At 34.1% G+C, this 17,402-nt stretch overlaps 3 protein-coding genes across 7 annotated transcripts; 1 reads left to right on the top strand and 2 right to left on the bottom strand.

Annotated features, from left to right (window-relative positions):
- Window positions 1-328: 328 nt before the first annotated feature.
- On the bottom strand, window positions 329-2,922 carry LOC123887411. 5 transcript variants are annotated; one of them, XR_006801474.1, is made up of 3 exons: window positions 1,600-2,790; window positions 1,258-1,376; window positions 329-938 (listed from the first exon to the last, which is right to left on the bottom strand). XR_006801474.1 is itself a non-coding variant. In XM_045936733.1 (2 exons), exon 1 carries the CDS (start codon window positions 2,837-2,839, stop codon window positions 2,114-2,116), a length of 726 nt encoding a protein of 241 aa, XP_045792689.1. In that variant the 5' UTR covers window positions 2,840-2,922; the 3' UTR covers window positions 329-938; window positions 2,007-2,113. The 5 variants fall into 5 exon arrangements, 1 of the variants encoding a protein (XP_045792689.1); XR_006801476.1 differs by having other exon boundaries at window positions 1,262-1,376; XR_006801477.1 differs by having other exon boundaries at window positions 1,262-1,376; window positions 2,007-2,790.
- A 1,021-nt stretch (window positions 2,923-3,943) lies between these two features.
- On the bottom strand, window positions 3,944-4,611 carry LOC123885893. Its single transcript, XM_045935234.1, has 2 exons — window positions 4,436-4,611; window positions 3,944-4,283 (listed from the first exon to the last, which is right to left on the bottom strand). Exons 1-2 carry the CDS (start codon window positions 4,609-4,611, stop codon window positions 3,944-3,946), a joined length of 516 nt encoding a protein of 171 aa, XP_045791190.1.
- A 313-nt stretch (window positions 4,612-4,924) lies between these two features.
- On the top strand, window positions 4,925-14,742 carry LOC123887410 (AUGMIN subunit 6). Its single transcript, XM_045936732.1, has 13 exons — window positions 4,925-5,677; window positions 5,777-5,833; window positions 5,928-6,022; window positions 7,778-7,928; window positions 8,535-8,660; window positions 8,777-8,933; window positions 9,416-9,476; window positions 9,560-9,821; window positions 11,242-11,367; window positions 12,011-12,175; window positions 12,281-12,524; window positions 13,389-13,856; window positions 14,358-14,742. The coding sequence occupies exons 1-13, from the start codon at window positions 5,462-5,464 to the stop codon at window positions 14,396-14,398; spliced, it is 2,169 nt and encodes a 722-aa protein (XP_045792688.1). The 5' UTR covers window positions 4,925-5,461; the 3' UTR covers window positions 14,399-14,742.
- Window positions 14,743-17,402: the final 2,660 nt, after the last annotated feature.

Below are 17,402 nucleotides of genomic sequence, written 5' to 3'. Positions count from 1 at the left end.
AATAAATTTTCTTAGCTTTTTCAAACAAAAAAAAGTACGAATTTCTTTCTTGTGCCTAAACTTGACAAAATATCAAGAGGTAATAAAGGCAACTTGTTTATCTTGAAAATTGTAGATCCATCCTATAGAGTTCCTCATGAACTTGCAATTTTCCACATGAACTTATATGCTACAAATTCAAGTCAAGAAACAAAATCAAGTTAAAATCAAGTTAAACATTTAACTAATCTGTTAGGAATTATAATTTCCACACTTAACTATTAGTATTTCCTGACACAAACCCATGACAGAGATAAACAAAATCATCCAAATACCACACACACCAAAATCATCCAAATATCTTCTTTCTTTATTTTTTTGACAGTAAAGGAATTTCATTGATAAATAGGAAAATCCTTACAAAGAGAAGATATAATTTGGTCAGGAACCTTGCCTTCCCAAGACTTACAACCAACAGAAAGTTCTAAACCAACAAGGCTCTTTTAACAAAACTAACACTAGCATTCTCTAGCCTTGCAAGAATTTCTAAACAATCTAAGACTAAATCAGCAATAGCAGCATGTTTAGTAACACCGTACACACACACACACACACACACACACACACACTTCACTACTGCTTCAGCATCCATGATTTCAGCAACTAACGGAGAAACTTCAATGTCTTCACAATTTGTTGCAGCATACAAAACCGACCCCGAGTGGTCTCTAGCTATCAAGCCCCAACATATAATTCCATTCTGGAAGCAGACAACATCAACATTAATCTTCGTAAAAAATTTCGGGGGCGAAGGCCACTTATCTAGAACAGCAGCTACGTGATGGGGCCTGCTATGCTTAATGTTAACTTTGTACCATTGCACCAGCATCAGGGCAGAGGCAAAGCATCCAAGTATAATATCACAACACTGATCCAGCAGCACAATTCAGAGCACACGGCTGCAACATATAGCAAATTGTCGCTAGATGTCAACCCAAGACAATGCAAAAAACAACAGCCAATAAAACAAACAAAATCGGCATATCAGACCGCAAAATGAGTTATACAATTTGATAGTATCTACGGTCCTAAACAGAGACAATATATATACTAACAGAGGCAAATCACTTAAGTACTTTGTTGAGCATCACATACTATTGAAAATATGGGACTTAGGCACCCTATAATACCCAAGTTGCTACCAGAGATGTAATTTATTGTCATATACTACTTAGAAACAAGTCTGGAACCATCACAAACATAAGGACAGTAAATTACCTACTTCTCAAGTGCATTGTAGTAAGTTTTGACTTAATCTCTTTTTTCCTCCGATTCTTTGCGGAGCTGTTCGTTAGTTGCATCCATTGATGTACTTATCATGTAATTCTTCACGATGCCTATATAAGAAACCAACTTTATTGGCCAGAGGGGACGAACGCCTAATTGTATGAACTCTCAAACTGATAAAGAAATTGCAAAATCAAGACACTTATTGATGAACTCAAGAGCATTTCATGTGATATACTATTATTAGAGAATTACAAGAAGTAGAATGAATTTCTCAACTATTACAATGTTTTACTTCAAATGTATCAGTGAGTGAGTTACGTTCAGCATTACCAGATTACCACAACACAACTTTTTTCTTCTCTGGTGGTAGCAATTTGCAGGACAAGTTGCAAATATGCGTCAATATCAGAACAGTCTCGGTTAACATCTATTTGTGTGACACCGAACTGACACTGATACATGCAGAACATAAAGGTTAACATCTATTTGTGTGACACCGAACTGACACTAATACATGCAGTTCCATTTAATTATCCATTTTCTCAAATTATTACCTCTGTTGACGAGTAAGTGTCAATGTTGAGTTAAGTGTTTGTGTCTATGTAAGTGCGTCAAAGGTTAAGACATCAATTTTGTCATACAAATACAAGTTAAACCAACCATACTATTTTGATAACTATCCAAAATTAGCTTTGCAAGTTAAATGTGAGAAACAGGTAAAATCAATTTAAACTAACCAAGACCAGGATTTTCTGTGAGTCCATACTTCATTCCAGATGGTCTCTGCCATTCTTTATCAACAGGCTCCTCCCCTTCTGCATACAGATTCACCTTAACATCTCCTTTATTTACACCTTCCTCTTCCTTCTTTTTCTCTGGCATTGGAGCAACCGCAGCGACTCCAAGTCCAAGTATTCACCACTCCATTAGTATCACCATTCCCTCTTAAATCAATTTTTTTATCACCATAATCCAAAACAGGTTCAACCCCATTTTTGCTCCTCTGATTTTGGTTCCCTACTATCCCATTCAAGGCATAGTTTGACCTCAAAAACCTATCTTTCTCACTCCTTCTAACTCCATGCTTGGATGCAAAATCTAGTTCAGTCTCATCATCCCGGTTCGGCCTCGCAACCCCGAGAACCGGATCAATCTCTATCTTAGGAGAATACACTCCTTCTCTATGATCAACATAATCAACAACAACACTATCAAAATTCTCACTTGCACTAGTCCCAGCTTCAGCTGAATAATCAGATAGGAGATGTGTATCGTTTTTGATTTTTGTCAATGAAAAAAATTGGGGGGTTTTGGCTTCTGTGTATTGGAGAATATTGGAACTGAGAAAGAAGGGGTGATTGTGAAGAGAAAAACGATGGTGATGGTAAATGTCGTCGTCGATGACCGGGAAGACGATGATATCTTCTTCGATTATGTCAAAGGGATTCGTGAAGAACAGGAAGGATTTGGGTTTGGGAAATTCGCGTGGGGAGTTGAGAAACAGTGTAGATGTATTGGTGTATTGATTGAACATGAGATGAGATCCAGTAGATGCATTTTTGGGATCCATTGAAGAACAAGAACCCTAATTGCAGAAGAAGAATCCTAATTGCATATTATTGAAGAGATTTTCGTTTTTCTTTCAAAGATAAATAGATTTAATTTATTTTTTTTGACAAAAGATTTAGTTTTATTTGAAAATATGAGATACTATTAATTATTAATTGAAAGTGGCGAGATTATGCAAATAACAAAAATTATAAGCTTAAATATGTAAAACAAAACTTAATGCATAAAATAGCTAATAAGTCCACATGGTTAATTTTAAGTGGTGCCACGCACAAGGCAACTAGCACACCTACATGGGAAGGCAACCTAGCACTCACCAACTTCAACACCACTTTTTCACTTTTCAACACTCCACATCGTTTTCTCTTTCTTCCACCTAATCATTTAACATTCATTCAACATTTACTCTCTCCAATGGTTTTTTCATTCAACACTCTACACCACAACTTTCTCTACCCCACCATTTTTATTTCATATTCTTATTTAAATTTATATTTTTGTTTTTATGATTACGTAAAATTACAATTATCGATTAAAATTAAATTAAAATAATAAACACTTAAAAATTTATTTTTTAGTTTTTTTAATAAAAACAAAATTTATTTAAATAATTTATACGATACAAATCATTTTAACTTAATGTGGGATTGGTACTACACTGCCAAAATGATAGCATACAATAATGATAACATAAAATAATTTAAATGTCACAAACACTACACTGACATAAATCAACGCAATAAAATTAAAGCAACAAACACTACACTGACATATTCGAACACAATAAAATTAAAGCAAACACTATAGTGACATATTCAAACACAATAAAATTAAAACATACACTGCACTAACATATTCAAACACAACAAAATTAAAGCAAACACTACACTGACATGTTCAAACACAATAAAATTAAAGCAAACACTACAGACAAATACTTGCTTGAAATTAATTATCAAACAATTCATGGGCCAAAATTTCCAACATTTTTTTCTTCCGGTCATCGGGATGCTCGTCGGAACTTAACTATACATACAATTTGATTTTCTCCACTTGGTTAGCCTCTTGTTGCATCAATGTCATTTTCTCCAATTGTTCAATCTCTTTATCCCTTAATTGTTTGAAATTCAGCCCATTCTTTTTCCACTACCTCCGAGGTTTCCTTGCTTTTTTTTTTACCCTTTTTTTTAGCTGCCTCCCTACCCATAGGACGAGCACTAGATCTTACAGAGTTTGAGCCACATGCATCACTCTCGTGAGATCTCTTAAATCCACTACTTCCAGATCCTACCTGACTACTATAACGTGGTTGATCATGGAGAGCATTCCATTCTTCCATTAAAGTGAATCGAACATTCTTCCCACATTCGTATATTTCCTGCGCTTTTGCCAAAACATCATTCTCGAACCAACCGTTTCCTTGGAAACGCTTAACGCCATCATAACTGTCAATCCATTTACCCAGTATTTTGTTCATATAATTAAAACGGTTTCGGCATGCAACTCCATCACGCGGAGGATCGAATGAGCAATGCTCATTACAATAGTCAGCAATTTGACCCTAATATGTTTCACCTTTCTGGTTTCTCCCGACAACACTGCTATTCCAAATTTGATCCACCCACTAATTAGCACCAAATTTTGTTCAATGTTCCATGCTGGTTGCTGGTTTTTCTTGCTCTTAGGAGTTGAATCCTCATTAGCAATAGTTATTTGTGTTGAAAATTCGGGAAATTCAGGTGCACCACCACTCAGAACATTTTCATTCACCATTGGCATATAACCATTACGGGAGTGTTTGAGATGAATTTCTCATCATAGATCCATAATATGGATGAAAGTTTGGAACAGAGGATGACTGGTTGAAATTTGGTGCAAAACCAAAATTAGGTATGTTTTGAGGATGTTGGTTGGAAAATTGATTTGGATTTTGAAAATTGTTGGGATTTTGATAATTGTTGGGATAATTAGAATAATCTTAACTGTTGAAATAATTATTGGGATCCATTTCACAAAAAAAAAAGACTAATACTATACGATTAACGCTAGAAAAGATAATAATAAGATTGAGTTTATAGCTTAAGCTATGTCTATTTTTATTTTTTTTAGCTTTTTCTTGTTTGATTTTTTTGGTTACAACTTTTTCTTGTTTGGTTGTTTTCATTCTTTTATTAAAATAAAATAGAGTAATTGAGCAAAAAAGACAAGTCGTGCCGGCAACGATCGGCAATCTATACTTTGCTCCCAAAACGGTGCTAACCTGCCACTATCCTCCAAATTTCAAACTTCTCAATATTCAAAAAAACACCACCTTTTTCAAATTACGGTGTCGTTTCGTAATTTCTAAAAAACACAAGGACCCACTTTCTCAAAAAAATCCCAAAAAATAAATAAAAAAATAAAGAAACACAAACAACACAGTGAGAAGATCAGAAAGAAACTCATCGAAGAAGAAGAAGCAAATTATAGCTTTTTTCTTAAAACGCGCGTTTAACTGCGTTTCGATCCACGTTTTCACAACCATAACCTCGCTTTTATGAGAAGCAGAAAATTGATTATAGCTTATTCACAAACGCGCGTTTGAAGTGTTTTTTCAAAACGTAAACGTATGAGAAGAAGGTAAATGACGATGGATAGAGAGAAAGAAAGAGAAATTGAACTAGAAAGTGCAATGTATACAAATTGTTTGTTGTTAGGTTTGGATCCATCGGTTATTGGAGTTGGAGCATCGAATTCAACTCCTCGTGTTGGTGCATTTCGTCATTCTAACCCTAAATTAGGAGAACAGTTGTTATATTTCATTCTTTCTTCTCTTAGAGGACCAATTCAATCTTCAAAAGTAATTTTTCACTCTTTTGAGATTTTTCTACATTTTTCATTATTTTTTTTCTGTTTGATCTGGTACTTTAACTTGGTTTTTTTTGTGTGGATCTTTCAGGATTTTGATAAGGTTTGGCCGATTTTTGATTCTGCTCAATCGCGTGATTTTCGTAAGGTATTGATTTGTTATTTTATTTTTGGTAGAATTTGTTTTTTTCTGTTGAGGATTTGAATTTGAGTGGATTTGGGGGAATGGTTGTGTTTGGTAGGTTGTGCAAGGGATTATTAGTGAGCTTGAGTCGCAAGGAGCGCTTCCGAGAAGTAATTCGAGGGTTTCTTCACTTGCTACTTGTTGTGGACCTAGGTTGGTATTTAATGTAATGTAATTGTTGATTGCAGAAAGTTAAGTTGATTTGTTATTTGTACTTGTAGCATTGGTATTATATATTATAAATTGTTGGCTAAGTTGGATTTAGTTTTTTTCTGAGAATCGCTGGCTTGTTGGGGTGGTGTTGCATTGCGCAGCAGTTTGTTTCTTCAGCTGATGTAGCTTTTCTGTGGCAGATTTGGTGGGGGACTTTGAGCTTGTAATGTTAGTGGTGTTTAGAAATCATTACATTGCTTCTTAATGGGCAGACTTTTTTTTTTAATCATATATATCCTTGTATCCATGACTTGGGTCTAACAGTTTGGGCTCGGCTCGCCTTTTTTGGTAAATGTTTGGGGTGGTTTGCTGTCTTGTAATTATATTAGGCTAAGGTGGTCATCGAAGGTGTGGTGGTGTTAGGAGGTTGTGGTGTTTCAATTCAATATGCCTTTCCGAAAAAAAGTTATGGATGGGTAGATTTATAAGTTTTTGGTGGCAAGAAGTGAAGTGCTTTTGTAGTTAATGATGAAATACTGACTAGTCAGTGAAATTCGTGTACAGTTAGTATTGAATAGAACTTGTGCACCGAGCAAGAAAAACTGCGTGGTTGAATTGAGTAACTGGAATTTGACCTCCTAGAAAATATCAGAAAAAATAAGAATATTTTGCTTGTGATGTTTTAAGATAGTGAACGGGGTGATAGAGTTTAAAACATCATAAGCTGAGTGTTTTATTCAATGTTCACAAAGATATTTTGGTAGATGAGTGGACACATAGAACAAGATAACGAGAGTGACAAGCACCTATTATCTAAGGAAAATATGGTAGACCTTTGTGTAAAATAGTTAATCATGCGAGAAGAAGACCAATAGAAACCCAGCCTTGTAAGGCATATTGATTAGATGGGTGAATAGTCTACGTATTATTTGAGAAGAGAGAGACCAAGAAAAACATTAAGTGAAACCATTTGAAAGGACATAGATCTACACGGTTTTTCCAAAGTGAAACCATTTGAAAGGACATAGATCTACACGGTTTTTCCAAAGTGAAACCATTTGAAAGGACATAGATCTACACCTTGGGAACAGATTTCTAGTGTCGTTTTTTATATTAGAATTCAACTAGGTAATCTCTCATGGTAAGCTGATTACAGAAGCTCCTTGTTAGGATTTTTATAAGGCTATGTTGTCAACAGCGTTGCAATTGCAGTCTACCGCGGTTTCGTGTGCATTAAGGGTTCTGCTGCGACGCAATTTCAGTGTGATCCCTGGCCAAAACTAGCAGTAAAAACGGTTTCTAATCGTGGCAGAAAAGGCATTTTGCGGTAGCATCTGTGAAGGTTCACAATGCCCTGTTTTTGTTAAACAGTTTGCACTACCCTGTTTTCCCTCTGATATTATTTGTTTTTAATTTTTTCCCCCTGTTCTTTGTTTTGGTTTCTGCGAAGGTTGAAATGAGATCATTATCCTTCTCTCTTCATTTTCAGTGGTGGTGAGGCTATTTTAGTTGGAAATTAACTATGACTACCCCTTTGGTTGTGTACGTATTTCATTATTTTTTTAGTATTTATGTATGCTGTTGGGGTTTTCGTATAGTCTGTATAGTATATTTTATTCTTTGGAATAGTGGTTATCCTGCTATCCACCATCCCGCTATAGGGGTGTTGAGGTCCAGTGCTCCGTGTTGCTATCCGAGATTTACAACATAGTTATTCATTTCTAAAATCATTTAAAAATGTACATGTTGATGTAGGTTTGTTGAGCTTTTGTGGCAACTTTCTTTGCATGCTCTGCGCGAGGTTCATCGACGGACATTTACTTCTGACATAGCATCTAACCCGCTGCCTACGCCATTGACTGATGTAGCATTCTCACATGCAGCTACTCTACTTCCAGTTACAAAGGTATTGGAATAATGCATAGAATTTAGGAAAGAATGAATTGACTACCATTATGTTCATGTATCATCATTGTAATAATAGATGCACTTATGAGGAGTTTGGCATGTTCTCTATAGAAGTTTTTTTTTTTGGCAGTCTGAGTTTTTACAAAAGAGAGTTGTATTTTTGGTGTACTCCCTCCATCTCATATTAAGTGTTGTTTAAGGTAATGTTCAAGACATAAGAAAATTATTGATTGCATCCATTTTTTGCAATGTAAAATAGATCTTTTTTAATAAAATGTCCTTGTAATTGGGGTTAGGGGGAATGACGAATTAATTGAAAGTAGTTGAAAACTTGCAATGCTAATGAATAATGATGTTATGTTATTTGAAAAATTTAATTAATGGTCTTTTGGGATTATAAAATGACAAATAATTTGAGACAACAAAATATTAAGAACAAGACACTTAATGTGAGATGGAGGGAGTAATTGTTTCTAAGACATTTGACGTGGTACAAATGTATCCATACCTCTTCTACTTCTCTTTATTGGTTTTCCTTTCATATTCTTATGTTGATGCACTACTCTGTCTTAAGTAACTCAGTTGAGTCTTTGATCTTTAACAGGCAAGAATAGCCCTTGAAAGAAGGAAGTTTTTAGAAAATGCGGAAATGGCTGTACAAAAGCAGGCTATGTGGTCTAATTTGGCTCATGAAATGACTGCTGAATTTCGTGGGTTATGCGCTGAAGAGGTGCATCAATAACTGAAGTTTATTTAGATATAGTTCATACTCTCTCTCTCTCCCCATCTAGATGATTCCTTTTGCATCTTTCTATTATGTGGTAATAATGTAAAACCTGAATTCAGGCTTATTTGCAACAAGAGCTGGAAAAACTGCATGACTTGAGGAATAAAGTCAAATTGGAAGGAGAACTCTGGGATGATCTTGTATCCAGTTCGAGTCAGAATTCCCATTTAGTTTCAAAGGCTACTCGCCTATGGGATTCTTTATTAGCTCGTAAAAGTAAGTGCAAAATTTTATATTTTTCTTCCCCTTTGTATTTGTAGAGTGAATCATGTGATTCTAATATCTTGTTTGAAATTGATTCGACAAGTATGGGAAGCTAATTAATTATAAGTTTCTGAGGTTTGGGGTTTTACAATGCATTCTTTATTAATTAATAAGTTGACTAATGATAATATTTTTCCCTCTTCTCATTGCCGGCACAGGTCACATTTCTGTGTATAGCTATGCAAGATTGATGAATTTCAAAGTCAATTTTGATTTTATTATTTCTGAAAGTGTCATTAGTTTTTGTACCTAAAAGTGTCGATGATGAACCATTGTTGTGGACATTTTTTCAATTTAAGATTGTAAGGTTCAACAATTTGTGTGCCCCACCACCTACAATCCTTGCCTGTTCTTTTATTTTATCTCTATAAAACTGCTATATTTAGAAATAATGGCTAGTATGATATATAAGCTTTGTTAATACTAATGTACAGGTCAACACGAAGTTCTTGCATCAGGCCCTATTGAAGATTTGATAGCTCATCGGGAACATAGGTAATGTAGGATGTAGATTACCTTGCCTTACCATTATTTGTAGATCAAATGTTTTGGCTAACCTTTTTGTACTTCAACTTCAGGTACCGAATCTCTGGATCGTCTCTGCTTGCAGCAATGGACCAGAGTTCACAGGCTCCTTATTCAGAATCTGGTGAGTCTGGGGATTCGCCTTCAGTGCAAATGGACAACAAAGAAGAGATTGATGGATCTCATTTTAGTAGCGAGACATTGACAACAGTGGATGACAGAAATGGGAGAGTTCACCAAACTGTTGACATAGCAGAAGTTATACGCCGATGGACACATGCTTTGCAACGTATCCATAGACAATCACTTCATCTGGTATGATCCTTACAAACTTTCCTTTAAAGATGGCCACTTCTGCTCTTCTAGTTCCTTTCTTTCATTGTTGTCTATGAATTATGGCTACCAAATGCCAATGGCATCGAACTTCGAAACTGCCTGGGCAGCATATTGGATTATGTGCTGTCCCCTTCATGAAGAAGGTGGTTATTTTTGAAACAATGTCAACTTTATTAAAATGAACCAATACAATTTTTAAGCAATTTCCTCATTCTGATCTTTGGTTAACTGTAGGTAAACATTTCACAATCTTCATATGCACACTATTCTGTCATTTTTCCTAATAATTTTTCAAATTGAGCTGAACTGTGCCTTAAGCATGGTCTGTCAAGCTTTATAAGGCCATAATCAAATTTGGTTTTGGCAACTTTGAAATCAAACATGAATCCTGATCTAAAGTGATGATTTTGGGGTGGTCTCAGGTCTGTGTTAAATTGATTGAAGAAAAGAATCAGTAAAATCACCCTGTTAACCCCCAAGGTTTCAGCATTGAGCTTTGATTTTTGAAGTTATAAATTGTTTTCATTTAGATAAAACCTAAATGATCCTTGAATTTTTCCATCACACATTGCCAAATATAGCTGTGTTTTTTGGAAACCTTTTGTTACTTTATCAAAAGTTTAATGATTAATTGGAGTTGAGGCATGAATTTTTCATCAACTGGTTTTTTACTTCGAAGTCATTAGTTCATTCAAACTTTTTTTACTATGGAACAAAAAACAAACAACTTCCAAAAGGGAAATCAGATTAATGTCAAGATCCTATTGGTTGGACACGCTGTTAGCATTTGAAAATTTGGATGCTTCAATATATAATGTTTCATTATTAAGATAACTACTTTGTGTGGTGTGAGATTGGTTGAAGTTATTTATGATCATTACCTGTGTCTGGCCCGTATGTGTACCTTTATCCTAGATGTTTTGCCTTAACCTAATGAAGTTTGTTTGGAGGATAAAAAACCAAACTTCTTTTCGTATATTCTTTATCAAATGTCTTGACTTTTGTCAAACCTTGGGTGTGCACTTATCTTTATCGTATCAGCTAGCATTCTACTTTTGTTAAGGTTGTATTTCTGCAATAAAGACCTGAGAGAATTATGAAACTCTAAAATAATGTTAAAGTTCTCTTTCTTAAACATATGATGGCTGGTTAATAAATATGATTTTGTTTGCAACAATTTTTTTATTATGTTTGTTTGACACTGTATAATTTGATGGTTGTTGTTTGTGGTTCAAAATCTTGAAAAATGGGATAATCCAATATATGTTGCACCAAAAACTTGGCAATTTGATTACTTATGCAATTGTGTTCAGTAGAGAGTCACAATGCCTAGTAGTAGTAAGTTGATTCCACTGTTCACTCGATTTTATTACATATTGAAGCTTGTAACTATCTGTAGGCGAAAGCAAATGATGGAGAGGGTCCAGATATATTGCGCAGTGCACAGGAAGGCGGTTCAAGTGGCCATGCTGAGTCTTTAGCAGCAACCCTTGCAGAGCATCAGCAACACTTGGCTAGCTTCCAGGTGATGCATTAAAACTTTTATAATGTGAAAAACCTATCAGTATTGAATTGCTTCTATAGGAAGCTTCGTTTTTCCATGTTTCTTGAGGTTTTGGATGAAAAATTTAGACGACCTCTACCAAACTTCATTGATCCTGGTTTTTTTTTTCTTTCTTTTTTTCAAGGGAGAAATGGTGTCGTTAATGATTTTAGACACTATTTAGTTGATTGACCCTGTATATGCAGAGAGTTGCATTGATTTAGTGAAACTTCACTTTTGTTTTGGGTAGACAACTTAATTAGGCAGTTATTCAAAAGTATCATCTAAGTACCTTGATTCTTTCTCCTTAATATCTAGCTTTTAAGGCAGGGTTTTCCAAGTGCTTGGATACTTACCAAATACCAGTTGGCATTATCCTGTGAGAAAAATAGAAAGCAAAGCAATAAAACCTTGTATTTTGCATGAGTTGCATTGCTTTTATCAATTACTTGCTGGTTCTACCGATAAAATATTGATATACTATTTAACGTGTCTTTGCACCACGTCTTCCCTCTTTTCACAGTAGGGCTGTAGTATCTTATACAGAGTTGACCTGTAATTACTGTTCATATACTCAAATGATTCCTCTCTAGGAATTTGACATTGTTGCATTTTTCATTTTCAGGTGCTTATTAACCAATTGAAAGATGTTGCCCCAACAATTCAGAAGTCCATATCAGAGTGTACAGAAAAAGTGAACTGCTTGTCCTCCAATCTAACTCCACATCTATTGAACAGGCATCATAGCCAGTCATCGTCACCTATCCAAGCACAGAGCAGTGGGAGGATGGTAATGTACTATTTATTATGATGCAACTGTTGCTTCTTTGATGCATTTGCAACAAGAGGTCTGATTTAAACTATATTTTTCATTATCAATTTTAATATTATTCAGGAAAGTAGTACTGATGATGTTGGTGAGTTGGCTTCAAGAATGTCGAATGTCCAGCTTGACAAGGTTTCTGTTAGTCCCTCCACTTTAAAACTTCCTCAGTTATTTAGCATGACCCCATCTTCTGGAAAAGTTGGAAATGTGCAAAGGCGGCATGGTAATGCTTCTCAAACCAACCAAACAGAGAACCTTTCTGATAGTAAATCATTGGACGCTCCTTCAAATAATGAAGTAGCAAGTTCAGAAGGTGCGTTATTTCTTCATAATTTTTGCCAAAATATTTTGTTGGGGATAAAAAAAACCCTTTGGGCCTCTATCAAACTGCTTAAGCTTTTAGCAGAATTGGTCCTTGTCATGGTATCAAATAGATTAGGAGTTTGATCCCCATTTTTCGTAATTCGTTTAAATTAAATTTTAGCACTGTTGAAGCTGTGAGATTTTAGGTAAAAGGAAGAAGGAAAGAAAATAATAAGAACCTTGAATATTATTAATAAGGGTGTGCCTTTTTCACACGAAGAGGTACGAATTGCAAGAATACGGCCACACATATGTTGTTTGTGCCTCACAAGCCTATATAGCTATATGAGTTTTAGATTTTTAGTTATTTTAAAATTAAGCATATAAAATTTAAACACAGTCACTCCATTTTTTTTTTATAAAAAAGAACAAAATCTGAAAAACCTTTTGATGCATATGCTTATATATTCTAGTGCCTCCACGAGGAAAAAAAAATATAGCCTCACCATAGACCACCACTAGGAAGCATAGGTTTGTCTCATAGTAGGAGTGGACTGTCGTGGGAGTGCAAATGAGAAACCATGTCACATGATTGCAATTAAGGGTCACAAACCTTCAAATATCACGAGCTTGTAATTCCTGTATAACAAAGTCACAAACTACCGCCTTCGTGTTATTCGTGTTTGACTCATTCATAAGTTTTAGCCTCTACCCCACCCCAGTACCTCCCCTGCTCATAATAGCTCAAGATTTTAGGAGAATTTGACTATTGATCTTTGACATGTTTTATTATATTGAAGCTTATGGTTTTTTGAGGGAATTCCGTTGTCTGTATGTTAGAAACAAAGTTTCTGATAATGTCTCTACTTTGTAGGTAGTGATAGTTCCTTTGTCTTGAATTTGAAGAGGTCGGTAAGAGAAGCTGCACTGTCATTGCAGTCATGCAATTTAGAGTCATCTCGGGATAGCCATTCTGACGGAGGTTCTGAGCACTTCTTTGTGCCTCTTTCGGAGACTAGCTTTTCTCAATCGGATGCAGAAAAAAAGGCAACTTCGTTAAGGAGCAAAAGATTATTTGTGTCTCCAATGGATGATCCTTTGCTTGAGAGTCATACATCAGATGAACACGAGAGCAAGTTTGACGAGTTTTCAGATATGTTAAATGATTTGGAGAGTTTTTCTGATTATGACAATGTAAATGGGTTTTTCTCGTATGCTGGTTCAAATGAAACATCAGAAGCACGACGGTCAATGTTTGACTACGAGGATGCACAAGAAGTCTTCTCACCTCCTATGCTAATGGACTCGTCACTTTTGACTGATCAATTTGAAGACTTGCTGGGTATGTTGAGTTTTCAACCTGTTGTTTCAGGAGTTTGTCTTTCAGTTATTCTAATCACTCGATTTTAAAATGCTTTGCTAGTTTGAAATATAATTCAGATTATCAAAAAGTTTTTTTTTTTTTTTGGGTTTTGGTAGTAGTGGAGGTAGGGCGTTCGGGGTTTGACTTTTCTGAGGAATTCTTGTAATGTTAAAGTAATACTCCATCTGATCACTATAAGCAAAAAACCACTTTTTAGGTTCATTACGTAATTAATGTATCTGACCCAAATTATGAACCAGATAGATTAGTTTTCCAATGAACCCTAAAGTTTGGGAAAACACTATTTGGTTAAAGTTATATTTATGTATATTCTAAAATTCAGAGAAATCTAGGGGCTATTTTTGGAATTTCCATGGTTGGGAAGGAGTGGAGTCCCGAGGAACATGTAGTTGTGCTTCCTGCATAAGTTTTAGCAACTGTTTATGATTAATTGACGAGCTGAAAATTTTGTTGTTGCAGCCCCTCTCTCAGAGACTGAATCGGCATTGATAGACCATTGAAAATTTTCTGGGCAACCTCTGAAAGAATTAATTGAGGAAATGAGACGATTGAAGCAGTGAATTGATATTCTTTTGCTGGGATTTTCGCTCCCTTCACGTTTTATGGAAATGAGATGATTGAAGCAGTGAATTGATATTCTTTTGTTGGGATTTTCGCTCCCTTCACGTTTTATGACACGACACCCTTGTATCATGGCATGTATATTAGAAATGAAATGAAAACTCACTTTAATGTTGTATTGTGCAGTGACATACATTACATTGTTCATTTTCTGAATATGGTTTGTTGATTTCCAGTACTTGTGCACATTGACTGATTAGTGGAATATGATTCTTTGATTTTATGATTTCATGATTTTATTATTTGTTTGTTTATAATAATCATATAGCATAACCAATAATTGAGATCAAATTTTCTCTTTTTAGTTAATATGGCATGGTAAAGAAAAAGGATTAGCATAACCAGTAATAATCATAGAATGAGGGTATAATTAATGCCTACAAAAGTAGAAAATGGGATTAACATAACAGTCATTCAATGATTCATTTGTTGGTTTACCAGTGTAGTTTACATGAATATTTTTCCTACTGCTTTTTGTTTGCAATTATATCAATAACTAATTTGAATGAGTTTAGTCAAAAAACTAATAATTCGAATGAGTTTAGTCAAAAAACTAATAATTCGAATGAGTTACTTATTGATTTTAACATGACATCTCTATATAAATATGTCTTCAAAAAAAAATCTCTATATATAAATAATAAATAGTTACATTTATGAGTAATAATTTACAAATAGAAAGGAAACTGTGAAAATGACATTTCACTTCTTCTAACTAGAATTTTGCCTATTAAATATGAATGATGTTTTCTCTCTCCACCTTTTGTGAATCTTTTATAACTCCGATATTTCAATTTTGTCCTTACAGAAAAATTCGGTTCGCAGAAATCAAATTTTTACTACTGTAAATTCAGAGTAAATTTCGGTTTTTAGAAATCGAAAATTGTTTTTAAGGCAAAAATAAACTTCGATTTCTATGAATCAAAAAAATTTTAAGGACAAAATTAAAAATTCAAGAAATAAAAGATTCACGGGAAAAAGAAAACATCAATATGTATTACTAATATTATCCGAAACAAATATTAAGCCAATCACTTCTCTCAAAATTTGAGAAAGACTTTGAAAGTCATACTAGTATCCACAAAGATGGGACCCACAAACGAGCTGCCCACTAAAATACCTGTTGCCAGACCGATTATTCATAATTTTGGTTTATTGAAATTACAAAGGTTGGATAATTTAGCCTCATATTTTTAAATTTATGAAACAATAACTTTTTTTAAAAATAAATTAAAGACCGTTAGTTTATTTAGGTTTTTTTATTAGGGATTCATTTGTCTTTTCAATCAACAATATTTTGGTATAAATAGTAGTAATAGATTTGAGTTTCTTAAATAAATGGTCATGGATTAGTTTTTTGTTGGCGATCGTATTTTGATCAGAAAGTCAGGTGGCCATCGAGTACGTTTATAAGTTGAGCAATCCACGACGGGGTTGTACCTACAAGTGTTTCGATGTTTAAGTCAGTTCAGAGTAAGAGATAATACAAGTTAGAAAGTAGGAATAATAATTGAATACCTAACCCTCAGGTGGATGAGAGTTTATATAATGCTTGGATTTCTACGTGGAAGTAGGGATGAGCTGTTCGTGCTCATCATCTAGACCAAACCGTTTCGCTGATCAAGGGGATAATGGATAGGTTCGGATGGTGACGTGTCCTCGGGGAAGGAGCATGTGGTCAACGCGCGCCTCCTGACCCAAAAGGATCTGGTCAAGCTCCTTTAGGGCGTCCTCGACGTCCTAGTAGATTGGGTTGTGCTCGGTTCTAGGCCATCCTTGGCCCAATCCATAATAGTTGGTATAAATTTTATGGTTCTCATGAGAAGATGATTCTAATAGTTCTGACAAAAATTTATTCTAAAAAACAATAATAGTCAGGAATTCTAATTATAAATAGATTTGGACTTCTTAATAATAGTACCTAATAGATGTATACTTTTTATTCAAGTGTTTATATATGGGGATTAAGGAAGTAATGAATTTGAATACACTATCAATTTTTTCTTAATAAAAGTGAAAAAAACAAAAAGTGTTTATATTTAAGAATAGAGGAAGTACAATTTGTTAAACAACAATGAATTAATTCAAGTGCTAACACTAAGAATTTTAATCCTCTTAAACATATGGTCAGAATTTAAATTAATCTATCACCTATGCCTCAAAATTAACTAATTATAAAACACTTTTACTTTGGTGATATGTTTTATTTTAGAAAGCAAAGTCATAAAGAGAAAAGTGATATCAGCAACTAAACATGAACACCTTTTAATTTTATTTTTCAAATTTTAATTTTAAATTGTTTATGTCCAAACAAAATAACACTCTACCAAAAAAAAAACAAAATAACAATTACAACTTTTAAATTATTTATCAGTTTAGATATTATTTTCGTCAGTGCAATTATAACATTTTTTTGTTTTTATTCTTTTCATTTGAGTTTAATCTTTAAAAAAAAAATTTGCTTTTGATCTTCAATGTTAAAAGGAAAATGCTAAACAGTGTCCCGAACACTGGTTAAGGGACTAAAAATAATAATTTAGTATTAGAGTTTGTGCGGTCAACTCCTCAAAAATTTACAATATATTAATTTTTATTCAAAACTTTCTTTTTTTAGTTTTCTTAACAAGTGCTCTGGGGACACCGATTAGCACGACCCATATTAAAAATTGTCCATTACTTCACGTGGCTCTATCAAATAACGTTAGAAACTAAAAACAAGCTTACCTTTAAAACACAAATGTAATAATTGCAAAACTAAAATTATTTTTCTAATTAAATTCTTAAATAAATCCTTTTAATTAAATATTAAAAAAATTATTTTGGTAAAAAGAAAAACTACAATTTCAACCATTATAAAAAAATCCAAATAAAAAATACAAATTC

The sequence above is a fragment of the Trifolium pratense genome, linkage group LG5, assembly GCF_020283565.1.
Source record: "Trifolium pratense cultivar HEN17-A07 linkage group LG5, ARS_RC_1.1, whole genome shotgun sequence".
Lineage (NCBI taxonomy): Eukaryota > Viridiplantae > Streptophyta > Magnoliopsida > Fabales > Fabaceae > Trifolium > Trifolium pratense.
The sequence above is the reverse complement of the archived record's forward strand: the minus strand, read 5'-3'. Positions and strand labels throughout refer to the sequence as shown.